The sequence below is a fragment of the Ochotona princeps genome, chromosome 4 (genome assembly GCF_030435755.1).
Source record: "Ochotona princeps isolate mOchPri1 chromosome 4, mOchPri1.hap1, whole genome shotgun sequence".
In the NCBI taxonomy this organism is placed as follows: Eukaryota; Metazoa; Chordata; class Mammalia; order Lagomorpha; family Ochotonidae; genus Ochotona; species Ochotona princeps.
The window spans coordinates 56,212,723-56,229,536 of record NC_080835.1 but is presented as its reverse complement, the minus strand read 5'-3'; the positions used below and the strand labels follow the sequence as shown (position 1 = coordinate 56,229,536).

The window sequence follows — 16,814 nt, the reverse complement described above, 5'->3', positions numbered from 1 at the left end:
TAATTTAGATTTTCTGACAATTAGTAATGTGGAGTATTTAATGTATTTTTGAAAAATTAGTCTGTGTTATTAAAATTATTTTATATGTTAGATGTTAACATCAAATTTATAGTTTCAAAATACTTTGCCCACTCTGTGAATTGTCTTTCCTTTGTTTCTTTGTAAACTATTCAGAGGCTTCTTAGTTTAATATAATTCTAATTGTCTGGTTTTTTTGTGGGTTTTTTTTTTTTTCCTGTCCCTTTAAGGTCACATACAAAAAAAAAAAAAATCATTTCCCAGACCATTGTCATGGAGCGTTTCTTCTACTTTTTTCATCAGGCCTCCCATGTGTATGGCAGCAACCTAGTTATTTGAGTCATCACTGTTGCCTCCCAGGGTTGGCACTGACATGAAACTACATTAAACAACTAGAGATGGGTGAATCCAGCTGAATCCAGAACTCTGGATCAGACAGGTATCATAACCATTGGGCTAATAGCCTGTTTCTGTAACCCATTTTGAGTTCATTTTGTTATAAGATTTGTGGTTTAGGTGACACTGTTTTTGTTTACTCATAGCCATCTATTTCTTTAGCACCATATATTAAAAAGACTATTTTTCCATTGAATTATTTCTACACCTTCATAGGAAAGTCATTTGACATACTTTTGAGGGTCGTTTTGTGGGTTTTCTGTTCTGTCCCATCAGTTTTGGTATCCATCCCTTCTCCAGTACCGTGTTACCTTACTTCCTATAGCTGTATAGTAAGTCTTATTCTCAGGTAGAGTGATTTCCCCTTTCTTTATTCTTTTTCAAGATTATTTCTGTTATCCTGGGGTTGTGCCTTCCCATGTAAATTATGTAACTTAAAAATATTTTGAAATTAATTGATATAATAAGACTTCAAATCTACTGACTCACTCCACAGATCCCCACAATAGCCAGTGTTGGAGGCCAGGAAACTGAAACCCAATCTAAGTTTCCAACATGGGGGGCAGAAACCCAGTTTCCTGTTACATCATCAGGGTCTCTCTGGGTCTGCATTAGCAGGAGTCTGAAATCAAGAACAGGGACTATGCATCGAAGTGTGGCAATCCAGTATGAGACATGGATGTCTTCACCCAAAGCTAATTGCCTGCTTCCAACCAAATTTGTATGCAACAGTTTATAATATGCTATACAATGTCTAGGTTAAAAAAAATTAAGGCACATACATGATGCATTTTTGAGAAAATCTCTAATAAGGGCAGCTGGGCTAGAATTACTAAACAATCCTGCTGTTGTTTTCTTTATGTTTATGGAAACTGTAAAAGTATCCTCAGACACATAGTGCCTCAGGATTATTTGGGTGATATTCCCTTTATTCAGTGTTTGTAAGAAGTTTCTATGCTTGAAATTTCAGGTGTTTACCAGATTGATATTTATTCCATCAATTGATATATTTTGAAAGATTTATTGATTCATTTTTATTGGAAAGTCAGATATACAGAGAGGAGGAGAGACAGAGAGGAAGATCTTCCATCTGCTGATTCACTCCCCAAGTGGCCACAATGGCCGGAGCTGCACTGATCTGAAGCCAGGAGCCAGGAACTTCTTCCATGTCTCCCATGTGGGTGCAGGATCCAAAGACCTTGGGCTGTCCTTGACTGCTTTCCCAAACCACAAGCTGGATGAGAAGTGAGGTCGCCAGGACATAAGCCAGTGCCCATATAGGATCCTGGCGCATGCAAGACGAGGGCTTTAGCCACTACGCTACTGTATCAGGCCTCCTTCAATTGATATTTATAGTTAGACACCATGCTAGGTCTGAATATACAGAAATGAGTACAATACATTCTATACTTTAGCTTGTTTTTGGTGGGGTAGCGTAGTGATAGGGAGCAGATCAGTAAGTGTTGTTAAGCATAAAAGTGTTGGTGTTACATGTAGCATGTCAACAGTAGTTCATACAAGCTTGTAGAAGTAGTTATTAAATATTCTTAGATCTTGTAAGTTGGTTTTTTACTAGTGATATCTTGAAATTGCCTGTTATAGGAATAGTTAGTTACACCATGAAATCTTCCAGGTGCTCCAAACAGTTTGGTTTCTCCTGTTTCTCCCCTCCCCCTTTTTCTTTTCCTTTGTTTTTTTTTTCCTAACTTTTCTTAGTACATGTGGTTTACTAGGACACAGTATTGCTATAGAGACAGAAAGGTTAAGTACACTTCTTTATTTTATGGCAGCATGAGCTCATTCTGTCACTTGGTGTCATAAGTTGTCCCTGGACTATCTGATTCTGGTGATTTAGGCAGTAGTCCTTCACAAAGATGTTGACTGTTCTAACTTTTAAGTGTTGTGAACAAAACTGGGTCTAAACCCTCTATTGGTTTTGTTTTTATTCCAGAGATTATAAAGCAGCTAATATCAACATTAACCTATACTTGGTCAATGAGCCTTGGCTCTTCTCATTGGCCTGGTGCTCCAGGATTGACTCGGTGACCACAGACAACATCCCGCTCCTGAGTCAGCTTGATTCTCCTCACTTCTTCATGGTGAGCTGCTTGTCCAGTGAGCACTTCCACATGGCAGGGTGACTGCGTGAGGTGTACAGCACTGCATCTTAGATGCAGAGGATGGGAGAAGGCAGCAGCTCCTTGGTTTGCACATGCCTATGATTGGTAGCATGGAGTACCCATCAAGGCTTCTGCACAGAGACAAGGTTAGGGTGATTTGGAATTGCAAACATTCCTGGCTGGGAGTGTCAGCTTGACTCAAGCATGGTGGTGGAGTCACTTGTGTTCTGCCCAACCTAAAAGTCTCATATTGTAGGGATTCAAAGCTCTAACTCCAGAGGTTAATTAGTGTAGCTCCAGCATCCTATAGGTGCAAATAAAATGAGCAAAGCCATGGGGTATGAAAGAAACCATGGTACTTGTTTCCATAGTGAAAATTGTATGTCCTTCACAAAATGCCTGCGAAATGGGGAGCACCAATGTCAAATTGCTTCTCCTGGTTTCCCATCATAGTCCTTTTATTTACTGTTACTCAGTGCCAGAGGCTTGGGGGACCTAAAGACTAGAGTTAGAGTCTGTTGAAATCCTAATCCTTATTATCTATGAAGGAAGTTAATGAGTTACTGTTACAGGTTTTGTTTTTCTTATCTGTATAAAGTAGATCAATTGAATGAAAATTAAACTTTGCTCCATTTTTTCTCTAAAGCTGATCTATGAACTAGGCTTTTCTATTTCTCAATGAAATCTCACTCATGTCCCACAGCTTTTCCAGTCATTCTCAAATGATTTTTCTAAATATTTATTTTATTTTTGTTTGAAAGAATTATAGAGAGAAGGGGCAGACACAGAGAGATGTCTTCCATCGGCTGGTTCACTCCCCAGATGGCCAGAATGGCTGGAGCTGAGCCTTTTGAAGCTGGGAGCCAGGGGCTTCCTCCTGCTCTCTCACTTAGATGCAGGGTCCCAAGAACTTGAGCCATCCTCTGCTGATTTCCCAGTTCATAAACAAAGAACTGGATTGGAAGTGGAACAGGTAGGACTAGACCTGGTGTCCATATGAGATGCTGGCCTTGCAGCTAATACCGTGACTCCAGCCCCCTCTGGGATGGTTTTTAAAAGTTTACTGTTAGTCATCATAAAGTGTCATATCAGAATCAAGTGCCCATTCAAGAGAATACAAATTCCAAACTCTTCAGCCTGTTATAAAGCTTTAGGTAGAGAGCCATAAATGGTGAGGCAGTCTTGTGTTTTCTTTTGTCTCTACCCTCACTTGCCTCTGTTTCAGACCTAATCAATGTCAAGACTGGAGAGAGAACATCACCTGGGGATCGTGTTAAAAATGCAGATTCTGATTCCTTAGGTCTTTGTGAGATCCAGAAACCTGTGTTACCGAAAGCTGCCCTAGGATATTTGACTGCACAGTCCAGTTTGGGGAGATGATACAATGAAAACACGGGAGTACCCTAAATCCAGAAACTTATGGTTTGAGCCTTGGGTCCAGAGTGAACTCCCTGTGTGATTTCTCTGGCATTCCTTCAGACCTCTGTGTGTGGACAAGGAGTGGTAAGTTAGTGCCCCTACCTCTGTGAGAGTTACTTGGTAGGATAGTTGCAGGTGCTCTTCATGTTTGAGACTGCCACATCAGTCAAGGCTTCTTCACCTGGCCCATACCCTCTTTCTCTCCTCCAGTTCTGGCAGTGGAGCCCATGTGGTTTAAAATCCCCTTCCAACTTTGAAGTTCTTTAACTGTGGTCTGTATTATGTTTTGCAGACACCAAGGTACTATATATTCATGTGGTTTCTCATGGACATTATTTCTGCAACTTTCATCATTGCCATATTTTGTTTTCAGTGGTAAGTATGTATTGTTAATTTTAAGTGATTTCGTCCCCAAATCAGAGTAATAAATGGATTCTTACAGAAGGTTGAGGGAAAAAGAGATACACTCTTCCAGTAATCATACCTGGGAACATGGGTTATATAATTTAAATGTTTAACTTCTTCTCATGCGACCTATGAATCCTTATGCCCCATCCACCTTCCCAAGTGGTATTTTCAGGGAAAAACTTTACTAAAGCTTTGTCAAATCTCTTATTGTGGATTCAGTGTGGACCACTTAGTGGCAAGAGGGCAGGCCCTGAATTTTGTTCCAGACAAGTGCCTCCACCTTCCTGCTTGCTGTGACCTGGATAGAGGAGGATGCTGAGCAAAGAGCAAGTTCAGAAAGCAGAGATTTAGTTCCTGATTTGCAGCTTGTTTGCTGAGTGAACTTGGCAAAATCTTTGCCACTTTCTAGGCCATAGTCCAGGACCATGATAGATAAGAATCCTTGCAGGACAGTACTATGGGATTGCAAATTTCATAGTGCAAGATGGAAGGAACATACTGGAAGAAGAATGTCAATGGAAAGCATAGGCTTATTGACCCCATCTTGATTTGTGACTTACCCTTCAAATGGGAGAAACACAAACCTCATGCTCAAATCTGATTGGATGGTGTTTCTTTTCTGGCCACTGCCTTGGATTATTGGTTTTTATATTAAAAAAAAAGTTTGTGAGTTCATGACTGATCTGCTTCTTTCTAGGCATAGAGAGATGAAAAAAGAAAAATTGAATGAAAGCGTTAGCACTCAAACAGGTAAAGTCAAAGATGTAGCCTGCTCCTATCTCTCCATCTCTACCTGTGTGCCCCCAGGAGTCAGGGTGGTGTCTGCATGTCGTGCCTCTGATCAGAGCTGAGAATGTCTGGGAAGTTGGGGAAGGATGAAGACCAGGGAGAAGTCAGAAAATACTATCTGCCCACTCTGTATCTCTGGATTCCACCTCTGAGAATTCAACCAACCACAGTTTGAAAATATTTGGGAAAAAAATGGTTACAGTGCTGGGGATATGTGTTACACAGTTGGGTTTCCAGTAGTTAGATTTGTACTGAACATGTACAGACTTTTTCCTTATACTTTTTTTTTTAAACAATAAGGGTACGTTCTGAGAAATGCATCATTAAACAGTTTTTATTGTCGTAAACATCAGGTGTATTTACACAAAGCCAGGTGGCAGAGTCTACAGACATAGGCTGTATGTGATGTGTGTACGTGTGTGTGTGTGTGTGGCATATTGTTCTTATGTCCATGCTAAATAAAACAGTGCAAAATAAAATCAAGCCCAAGAGAAAATGATGTGATCAAAAGATGTAGCAGGGGCTAGCATTTGGCGCAGTATTCAAGTAGCTGCTTTGCGATAGCCCTATTCCCTGAATGTCTGGTTTGTGTTATGCCTGCTTCTCTCTTTTTTTTTTTTTTTAAAGTGATGCCATCGTATACTTCATGAGCACTTGATGAATTCTACTAGAGAATAGAGATTATTTAGAAGCAAACAAACTGACATAAAAACATCAAAACATATGAGATACAGCCAAGAGAGCAAACAGACAATCACCGAAAAAAAAACAACAGAATAGATTGGACTGTTGGAGTTACACTTTAGATGTGCATGATCAGGCTTCCTGCTCATGCACATCCTGGGAAGGCAGCAGATGATAGCTCAAGCTCTTTTGTCTTTACCACTCACATGGAAGACCCAGAATGGAGTTCCTGGATCCTGGCTTTGGATTGGTCCAGCCTTAGCTGTTACAAGTATTTTGGGAATGAACCAGTGGATGAAACATCTCCTCTATACCCAACTACCCCTCACTGTCTTAACCTATACTTCCTTTTTTCTCTCTCTCTGTTTCCTTTCCTCTATTCATTTCTCTGATTTTCAAATACAATGAATATTTTAAAAATGGGAGACATAGTGATTATCAGATGTATGAAGCTACTGCTGGTGTAAACTTTTTTTTTTTAGCACAAGGAATATACTCTCAAATAGTGATAAAATGTATAGAAGCAAATGTTTGGGCTCAAAGTTAAGACATTGGTTGGGATCCCGGCATCCCACTTTGGAACATCTGGAATCAAGTCCTGACTCTACTCCCAGTTCTTGCTTTCTACTAAAGCAAATGCTTGGAAGGCAGCAGATGCTGACTAGTAGTTGGATTTCAATCAGCCAGGTGGGAGATCTGTTCTATATTCCCAGTCTCCAGGTTAATACTGGCTAAACCAGGTCGTTATGGACATTTGAGGAGTAAACCAGAAGACAGGAGATAGTTCTGTCTTTGTCTCTCAAAAAATTTAGTATAGTCAATATATAAACTATTAATATAATCATTGATGGTCAAATATTTTCTACTCTGCAACATTCTGTATGCTATACTTTTTAACAGACTGACAGTGCATAGATTATCAGCATTGCAGCAAACACTTGAGTAATGTATCATACTAAATGTTATGGATATAAGTCAGTAGGTATAAATTTTTCAGTTGTATTATAATCATGGGGAACTACCATCACATAGGAAGTTAATTGCAAATTGAAGATTCATTATGAATCATGTGACTGAATTTTTAGTAACAGTATAGCAAAATTTACATAGCATTTGCAGTATATTAGCCATATAAGTACTCCAGAGATGATGAAAGGTATGCATGTAATATGGATATCTCTGTATACGTATATAAGATTGGCATGCTACAGATTTCAGCATCTGCAGATTTTGGTATCCTCTTAGAGCTAATCTGCAACAGACAGGGATGTTCCTTTGCATCAACCTTCAGATCTTGGACTATATTGTATAAGCAGTGAAATCCCTTGAAAGATTTCAAACATAGGTCTTTGTTCACTTATTCATACACCCATTCATTGCAGTTATTAGTACCCATTTTATTCCAGGCCCTATAGTGGGAGTTGAAGATAACTGAAGGCTGTTTGTGGAGAGTGGCCCAAGAGAGAGGAGGACTGGCTTGCAGATCAATGAGAAAACAGGCAAAAGTAGCCATTGACATGTGGGCCAGGTTTGGTGCAGGACAGAATAAGTAACATGCCTCTTAGGACTGAAGGTGCTTTATAGGGTGACAGTTATAAGTGATATGTGTGGGCAAGTGGAGGGAGAAAGCTGCTTAACTCCTGGACTGCTAGGCTAGAGACTAATTTCTGCATATAGGCTACAAGGAGTTGGTAGATGATTTTAAGAGTGATATGGATGGATTTTTCTGTAAAAGAAAATTTTTATTCAGCTACTTAACTCAAGATTCAGAAAATAAATCAGCAAGACGAAAGGAAGCCAGAGCTTATTAGAGTGTTGTGTGGAGAATCATACAGTCAACCACTAGTTTGGGAACTCAGTCTAGCGTCAAAGAAAAACTAATATGGAGACAGAAGGCTATGGAGTTTGGGTCATTGGTTCTATCCACAGTTCTGGAACCTTAAGTTGGTACAGTCACAAAACAGTGATATTGTAAGTTCTTGTGTAAGAGGTTAAGAGCCTAATGTTTCATGGATTGGTGGCAAAGAACTGAACTGATACACCACTTAGGGTTGCAGGAATGGATCCAAATGAGACCATGGAAAGTATGCTAGAAAATTTGGAAAAATCGTAATACTGCAATAAGGTGGAGTAATCCACCATGGGGAGAAGGTATGGGGAGGGGTTGGGGGAACCTCAGAGTCTATGAAATGATGTCATAAAATGAAATGCAATTAAAAAAAAAGAAAATTTGGAAAAATCAAATGAGGGTCAGCGGTCGCTAATATGTTCTGAAATGGAAACTTTGAGCCCAGTTCACTCAAATCTATAACTGTCAGGAATCTCAAATCGTAACTGCATTTACTAAATTAAAAATCACTCTACTTTCTGAGTAAAAGTCTAAAGGCTGTGTTCCTGCTACCTTATGATTATCATTAGTTGTATCAGTAAGTTAGGACTGTTAAAACACTTCCCTGATGGGGTGCCTTGAGGAACAGACATTTATGTTCTTGCAGTGTGAAAGCTGTAAGCCCAAGGAGGTGGATGTGAATATGAGGGCTTTCTTATAGATTATTTTCTTCCGTGTCCTTACATGACATTCTCTCTCTCTCTCTCTCTCTCTCTCTCTCTCTCTCTCTCTCTCTCTCTCTCTCTCTCTCTCTCTCATGACGAAACATATCCTGAGCTTCCTCATTTGAATTAGGCTCTGAGGATAATTCATCCCATGATAGCAATTCATCCAAGAAATGATTAGAACACAGTAATAGCAAGCAAAGCTTGGGTGGGAAAGGAGTTTTGAAAGAATATTTGAAGAACTATATAAATTTGGATAAAGCAGGTGGTTTTATGCCTTAGAAACAGTCTATTAACTTGACTGTACCATCCACCAGGTTGAAGTGGTTTTAAGAAAGTAGGGAAGGCAGGAAATAGATTTAAACTTTCCCCTCTTTTTTAAAGAATTCTTTTTTTTTTAAGATTTACTTTTTGTATGTTTCAAAGACAGGGTTAAGGAGTGAGGAAGAGACATAGAGAAAGACATCTTCCAATTGTTGGTTTACTCCCCCAAATGACTGCAGTGGCTAAGACTGAGCCAGGACAAAACCAGGAACCAGGAGCTTCATCCAGGTCTCTCAAGTGGGAGGCAGAAGTCCAAGCACTTCTGTTGCTTTCCTGGACATCCCAGCAGAGCTGGATTGGAAGTCAAGCAGCTAGGACAGAAACTGGTGCCTATACTGTATACCTGTGGCATAGTGCGTTAAGCTGTTGCCTGCAAAACTGACATCTATGGGCACTGATGTCCTGGTTGTTCCACTTTCAATTCAGCTTCCTGCTGGTGTGCCTCAGAAAGCAACAGAAGGTGGCCTGAGTACTTGGACTTCTGCCACCTATGTGGGATTCCTGGATGAAGCTCTTGGCTTTGTTTTGGTCCATCCCTGGGCATTGCAGGCATTTGGAGGCTAACCAACCAATGAAATATTTTTCTCTTTGCTCTCCCTCTCTCTCTGTAACTGTCAAATAGATAAATAGATAAATCTCTTAAAACATTCTTCTTAGTGACCTGTTACAGAAAATAGTTTTGTATGACCCAGAAAGAGAGAAATCTATTCAAACCCTATTTTGTTACTTCCATGAGATACTTAGGTGCAGGAGCAAGTTTAGAATCGAGGAAAGAAAGAAGACTGGGGAGACATCCATACCATAGCAAAAACCATAGTCACATCCAGTTATCTTGAGGTGAATGGAGCCTCTAACATTATACACAGTGCCATGTCTTCCACCACAACCACCTCCAGGGTGGCTCTTGTACCTCTTGATGCCATGACTGCCCCCAGAAGGCATTTGTCACTTCTCTAGCTTGAGAATGTGTTTTTCAGCTTTTTATTTATTTTTTTAAAGATTTATTTACTTCATCAAAAAAGGCGGAGTGACGGGGATCTCCAATCCACTGGTTCACTTGTCAAATACTTTTAACAGTCAAGAATGAGCAAGGCAGAAGCCATGAGCCAGAAACTCCAACTGTGACTCTATTTTAATGGCAGGCATACAAGCACTTGGACCATCTTGCATTGCCTTCCCAGGCATGTTAAACAGGAAGCTGGATCAGAAGCAGAGAAGCTGTGACTCACACTGGCAGTTCAGTATGTGATGTGGGCATCATGCATACTGGTTAAACTAACTGTGCCTCAGAGCTTGTCTCCTTTCCCACAGTTTAAAGGAGCTAATCATTTGTCTTCCTTTTGTGTAGTTTGTTATGGAAAGTTCATTTTTTATATCTTTGTGTTTGTAGTCTCTCATTTCCTCTTCTGGCTAATTTTAAATTGATTTCTTTTACTACTAGTTTTAGTAATTTAATTATGGTTTATTTTTGTGTGTGTATGTGGATGTCTGTATCCTGCATGGAGTTTAATGAAATTCTTAGATCTGTCGGAATATAATTTCCATCCAGTTAGATAAATTTTCACTCCTTGTTTCTTCAGATGTTTTTCTCCCTCACGCTCTACTTTCTTTGGAGGTTCTAATTACATGGATGCTAAAGGTGGCTGAGACTTGTTTATTTGTGTTTTCTGCCTGTTTTAGACTCCCACTGTGTCTGTTAGTCTTATATTGCTGCATAAAAAATTAGCTTCAAGCCTGAACAACACAGCTGTCTTATTCCATAGACGTAGATAGATGAGAAGGCCCTGCTTTAGTCTTAGTGAGCTAAAATCAGGGTGTCTGATGGGGCTTTGATTTTATCTGAGGCTTAAGACTCTTTCAAGCTCACTAATAATTACTGGAATGAAATTTCTTATGGTGGTGCAACTGAAGTGGCTTTTTGTTTGTTTGTTTGTTTGTTTGTTTGTTTGTTGCTATTTGTGATAAGACTTAGTTCTGAGCTCCCAGAAACCATCATAAGGTCCTAACCATTCAAGTCTCTGACAACCTGGTAGTTTACTTCTTCAGTTCCAATTAATGGACTGATTCTTTTGTGTGCTGTGATGGAGTATTGTACAATTTGAGCAAGAAAGCCACTATCCTGCCACTTTAGTCATTTAATATAGCCTAATCAAGGGAAATGTGATCTCTCATGTTCAAGTATCTCACCCTACTCAGAGGAAGGAGCTTGTGCAAGAAACGTAAACCAGAGACTAAAAATCACGAAGGCTATTCCATACTTTGTCTTCAACTTCTCGGATGTTTTCTTCTGTAACATCTAATCTGTTCATTTCAACTTTCCAATTAGATTTTAATTTCATACACTATGTATGTTTATTTTCACAGGGTCCATTTGGTTCCTTTTGAATATTTCTCATTGTGTTCATGTTTCCTTTAAATATCTAAACAGAGTTATAAATGTTTATGATCCTTGTTTGTAAGTTCTGTTATCTATTTCTGGGTTTATTTCTGTTAAATGATGCTTTTCTGAATATAAATCTGTTTCTTATCATTTTTAACCATAATGCCATAAAATATTTACTAATTAAAATAATTCTGGGTTGTGGGCATTTGGTACAGTGGTTAAATTGCTGTTTGCGATGCCCGCACACAATATGAAATTGCCGGAGTGTAAGTCTTGGCTCTGCTCTCCATTCCAGGGAAACAGCTTCTAACAGCTCAAGTTGTTGGTTGTCTGCCAACCATGAGAAAGACTCAGATTTAGTTGCAGGGTCCTGGCTTCAGCCTAGATCAGCTCTGGCTTTGTGGACATCTGAACAGAGGAACGATTTCTGTCATCGGTGTCCTTCCCTTTTTCTGTTTTTCTGCCTTTTAGATCAATCAAATGAAGCTTTTATTCCAAAATAGTCATAAAACAAAGCTATAGTGAAAAGTATGGTTGCATTTTACATTTTTACAAATCTTTTTACTTTTTGGATTAATAGATGCTAACAATCCTCAAGTCTAGTCCTGAATTCAAGCTCTTGCAGTGTCACCTTGTCATAGTCTGAAAAATTCTAAACATGAATGAGATAATCCCAATGAAACCAGTAAATAACATTTTAGTAGAATTAATTTTGGTCTTATAGACCAGATCTCCTCTTTCAAAAAGGTCTCAGAGATTCCCAGTGGTTCCTAAATGATGCTGTAAGAATAGCTGATCTAAATTTTCACATTTATTGGCAAAATAGAATATATACTGTCCATTGTCCTCTTTCTTCCTAGGAAATTTTTATTTCAGATGATTGAAAATCATCTATATTTCTATATACCTCTGTTGATCACTTCTTGCTTTCATTTTTAGACTGCTCATCAGTCTCAACAGAAATTAAAAAAATTTTTTTCAGTTTGGTAAAAGACATGAACAAAAAAATTCAAGAAACTCAATTCCAGGTAGAGGCAACACAAAGAAACTCATACCATGATGTGCTAAAATAAAACTTAAAAAGGGATACAGGAGATGAAAGACAGGAGCTCTAAGGCATGTGGAAAACAAACTGCAAAGTGGTAGTCATCCTTATTAATCAGAACTGTAAATATAAAGGGTTTAAACTCTCCAAATAAAGATGAAGATTGGCAGACTGGACTAAGAAAACAACATCCAACTATGTGATTTCTCCAGGTGATTTAGTTTAAATCCAGAAGTACAAAAGGGCTGACCAGTGAATGGAAGGAAAAATATACTCTATGGAAATACTAACCAAAAGAAAGCAAGAGTGGTTTTACTAATGCCCAACAAAACAGACTTTAGCTTTAAAGACCTCTCGAAGAAAAACATGTGATGGTCCATGAAACTAAGAAACTCTACAGAGAAAAAGTCCCAAATAATTGGAGTAATATATCATGTTCATGAATTTGAGAGTATGATATGTTGAAGACTTACAAGATCATGTCCAGTAAAAATCCCATTCTTGTGAAGCTGAAAAAAAAAAAACAACTCATGCATTGAAGCTGTTTCTTCTGTATTTAATTATACTTAGGGCAAAAAGAAATTCAAATTCTTGTTTTACTCCTCTGACTTCTCATTTTCTAGGTTTCTTGTTTTTTCTAGATTTTGCCCCATAGTTCCTCACCATATTATACTCTTAATTTCATGATGTTTTCTTGGTTTTGTATGTCATCTCATTTTTTAACATTTGTATTTAGTAGGCTTGGTTTTGATGTCCTAGCCCTATTATTTAGCAGTGTCTACTGTTTATTTTTCCCTGTAAATCAGACAAAAAAATATTTATTTAGCATTTAACGTGTGACAAATATTTATGAAGTTGTTTGTAGTGCCAAGCAAGACAAAGTCTATATCCTTAAAAAAGCTTCCATTCTAATTGAGGATATCCTTATTCTGCTGAAATTATTTTGTAATCAACCAGTGGTGTATGTGTGAACTTTAAGCAAATGTCAGCCTTTGCTGAGGGTTTCTGCGGAAAGCTAGAGCCTCACACACTACAGCCTCAAGCTCAATTGGAAACCCTTGATAAAGTTTACACAAAGACAGAGAATAGAGGGGAAAAAAACTTGTGGACGAGAATCTAGAAGGATGAGTGATAAGCTGACATTTGATAGATGACTTGGATTTCAGACATGACTGGCAGAGACAGTAACATTTGAGGATTTGTGTTTCTGTCTTTTCTATCCCACAGATAGTATAAGCCTCTCAAAGGAAAAAAGTGGGAGTCAAGAAGCTTCAGGCTTATCTGTAAAACCTCCTGCAAGAGTTATGGAAAGCCCCTGGACTCTATCAGCCCTCAAACCAGCTTTAACCAAGGATGTATATAACCACCCACACACTTTGCATTTTTTGTTAACCCCCAAGAAGAAACTGAGGCCTGTCAAGAATACTGTCACTCCACTAAAGCCCGCCGAACCTCATGTTAAATCATTGGTACCCCACCATGTCTCTGAACACAGCCAGGCATCCACTCGGGAGGCCACCAGCACTACTGTCCTCCAAACTACACTGCCCACATTGAAGGTTGATGAACCAATGCCCCCTGTAGAGGTTCCCATGACTGAATCCTTCCGTGAAATCTTTACAACACTATATTCTAACCCATCCAATATGTCCTTCACCTCTGAGATGTTGTCAAAGAAGAATTAATTACATACCTCATCCCCAAGTAGAGTAGATAGTCAAAAGGGCATGATAAAGACTCTTTAGACTCAGGAGAGTTTTGGTCATGCTTTCCTATAAGAATGTATCTCAAGATGATAGGCAAGGAAAAAACAGTTCTGTGTGCTCTTGGACCTGAAGCTAGCTGCTCTGATTTTACATGGTTTGTCTGATCCTAACACTTCTGTAGTATCTCCTACTAAGGAGTGATGGTTGAACATCTGTATGTCAATAAAGGCAACCTCTGAGGAAGTCAGTAGTGATGTTGCTTTTGGTGCCCTCTCTGATCACAAAGATTGGTGAATACTAGAGGATGAGTACAATACTGGTACCCACCCATCAAGGAATGATATCAGTCAGTAGCAAAGATCTCATTCCATACCACATTTTCTGATCTAATGTGCAGCAGGATATTTCCTTTTTTAAAAAAATTTTATTTTTAATGAAAAGGCAGATTTACAGAGAGGAGAGGTAGAGAAAAATCTTCTGTCTGCTGGTTCTCTCCCCAAGTGGCCACAGTGGCCAGAACTGAGCCAGTCTGAAGCCAGGAGCCACTTCTGGGTCTCACATGTGGGTGCAGGGTCCCAAGGCTTTGAGTCATCCTCTACTGCTTTCCCAGGCTATAAGCAGAGATGGGAAGAGGATGGAAAGTAGAGCAGCCGAGTAGTAAAGCCGGTGCCCATATGGGATCCTGGTACATACAAGGCAAGGATTTTAACCACTGGGTTATCATGTCAGGCCTGAGTATTTCCTTCTCTATATATACCTTATTGCTTGCTAATTCTCAGTAGATAAAATTCCACAACACCCAATGGACCCACAGCACATTGTCTATCTCTCAATCTGGAAGATTCCAAAGAAGGCCCAAGATCTATTAAGTGAGAGAAATAGTGCAAAGAAATAAAAAAGTAATATTTAACAATATTTTGTTAATCAAACACAAGTATAAACTCCTTAGCCTGTGCTTTTTTAAAGCTTTATTCATCTCAAGGCAGAGTTTATTATTATATAGAGAGCTCCTCCACTTGCTGGTTTACTCCCAAATGACCATGATTACTAAGACTGGGTTAAGTCAAACACAGAAGCCTCTAACTCCACCCAGGTTTCCCACATGGATGGCATGGTCTCAGATACTTGAGCCGTTTTGTGTTGCTTTTTAGGCGAATCAGGAAGCTGTATGGGAAGTGGACACTCAATGGGTGCTCATGTGGGATGTCTGTGTCACAGGCAGTGATGTTAATCTGCAACACAATGTAGCCTGAGCCTGTCCTCTTGACTGACACTAGGAATGGAATGTCACTATTTCCTTCAAATAAGAGCTAAAATAAAAATAAATATTAATATAAATGTTTAAATCTTCAAAGCATTATGGAGAACAGGATTAGTTCATTCTATAAACTCTGAACTAAATTAGACACAAAGAAACATACCATGTGATCTCACTTATATGTAAAAGGATCAAAGTAGAATGGTGATTACCAAGGAATTACATGGAGGGGAAAATGAAGGAGATGCTGTTTAGAGGGTACAAAGTTTCAGTTATACTACAGTGCTGAAGAGCTATTCAATCTAAAAATAATAAATCTGTGTGCTTGAAATTTGCCGAAAAGGTGACTTTAAGTATTCCTACTACACATGTGTGTGCGTGCGCACACACACATTTAACTCTGAGAATGTGATGTAAAGGATGTGTCAGTTTCTTGATTGTGGTGATTATTTCCAAATGTATAGTATATGAAAGAGTCAAATTGGATACCTCAAGTGTATGATTATATTTTCATTTATATTGGTAAAGCTGAGGTATTGTTTATACACCCAATGAACAATAACTTCATTTCCATCTTCTCGTAGCCTCTGGAAAACACCATTCTACTTTATCTTTTTATGAATTTGACTACTGTTATGTGCTTTATATAATAAAATTATACAGTATTTGTCCTTTTGTGACTGGTTTATTTCACTTGGCATAATGTTTTCAAGGTTCATCCCTGTTGCAGCGTGTGCTCCTGATAGTCTGTCTTTTGCACATATGTGCCCCATTTTGTTTACCCGTTCATCCATCAGTGGACACTTGAGTTGCCTCTACCTATCATGAACACTGCTGTTCTGTTGCTGTGATCATGGATGTAGAAATACATCTTCATGTTCTGCTTTCACGTATTTAAGGTATTTCGTCAGAAATCTTTGACTGTGATAATTTCAATTTTTTGAGGAATGCCCATAATTTTATAGCATGGCTACACCACTTTATATTCCCACCAGCAATGCATATACATTCTAATGTCCCCACATTTTTGTCAGTACTTATTTTCTTGTTTTTTTAATATGACATAAATTTTTTTTTATTTTTTTTTTCAGTAATTACATTGTATTATGTGACACAGTTACATAGATACTTGGGTTCTCCCCACCCCTCCCCAAACCCTCCCACCATGGTGGATTCCTCCACCTTGTTGCATAACCACAGCTCAAGTTCAGTTGAGATTTCCCCATTGCAAGCGTATACCAAACATAGAGTCCAGCATCTTATTGTCCCGTCAAGTTCAAAGGCTTCTTAGGTATACCCTCTCTGGTCTGATGACAGAGCCAGCAGAGTATTCATCCCAGTCAATTGAAAGCTCCAACATACCATCAGCAAAAATTTACATCATTATGGAATTAATTGACATAGTAATGAGTAACCAATATGTTAAAAGTAAATGCGGGTTCCCAGCCACCTTCTGTGACCACCTCACTTACATTTCAATTTTAGTTTATACACAACATATAACATTCAAAACATAACATGTTATACATAACATCATATCATCTTAAATTAAGGCAAACATGTGGTATTTAACCTTTTGGGATTGGCTCATTTCCCTTAGCATTATGGTTTCCAGTTTGGCCCATTTGGCCACAAAGAACTGCATTTTGTTTTTTTAATAGCTGAGTAGTATTCCATGGAGTAGATGAACCATAGCTTTCTTATCCAATCC

At 38.7% G+C, this 16,814-nt stretch overlaps 1 protein-coding gene across 9 annotated transcripts in view; it reads left to right on the top strand.

Annotated features, from left to right (window-relative positions):
• The window catches only part of LOC101526495 (glycerophosphodiester phosphodiesterase domain-containing protein 4), a 94,113-nt gene that overhangs the window by 58,908 nt on the left and 18,391 nt on the right, over window positions 1-16,814 (top strand). For 5 of the 9 annotated variants that reach the window (XM_058663623.1, XM_058663624.1, XM_058663622.1 and 2 more), the window contains 4 exons: window positions 2,366-2,513; window positions 4,246-4,328; window positions 5,059-5,111; window positions 13,367-14,004. In XM_058663623.1, coding sequence (XP_058519606.1) covers window positions 2,366-2,513; window positions 4,246-4,328; window positions 5,059-5,111; window positions 13,367-13,824 — 742 coding nt within the window. In that variant the 3' untranslated portion in view covers window positions 13,825-14,004. Of the gene's footprint in view, window positions 1-2,365; window positions 2,514-4,245; window positions 4,329-5,058; window positions 5,112-13,366; window positions 14,009-16,814 lie in introns of those variants that run through there. The other 4 variants (XM_058663627.1, XM_058663628.1, XM_058663629.1 and 1 more) reach the window with 4 other exon arrangements.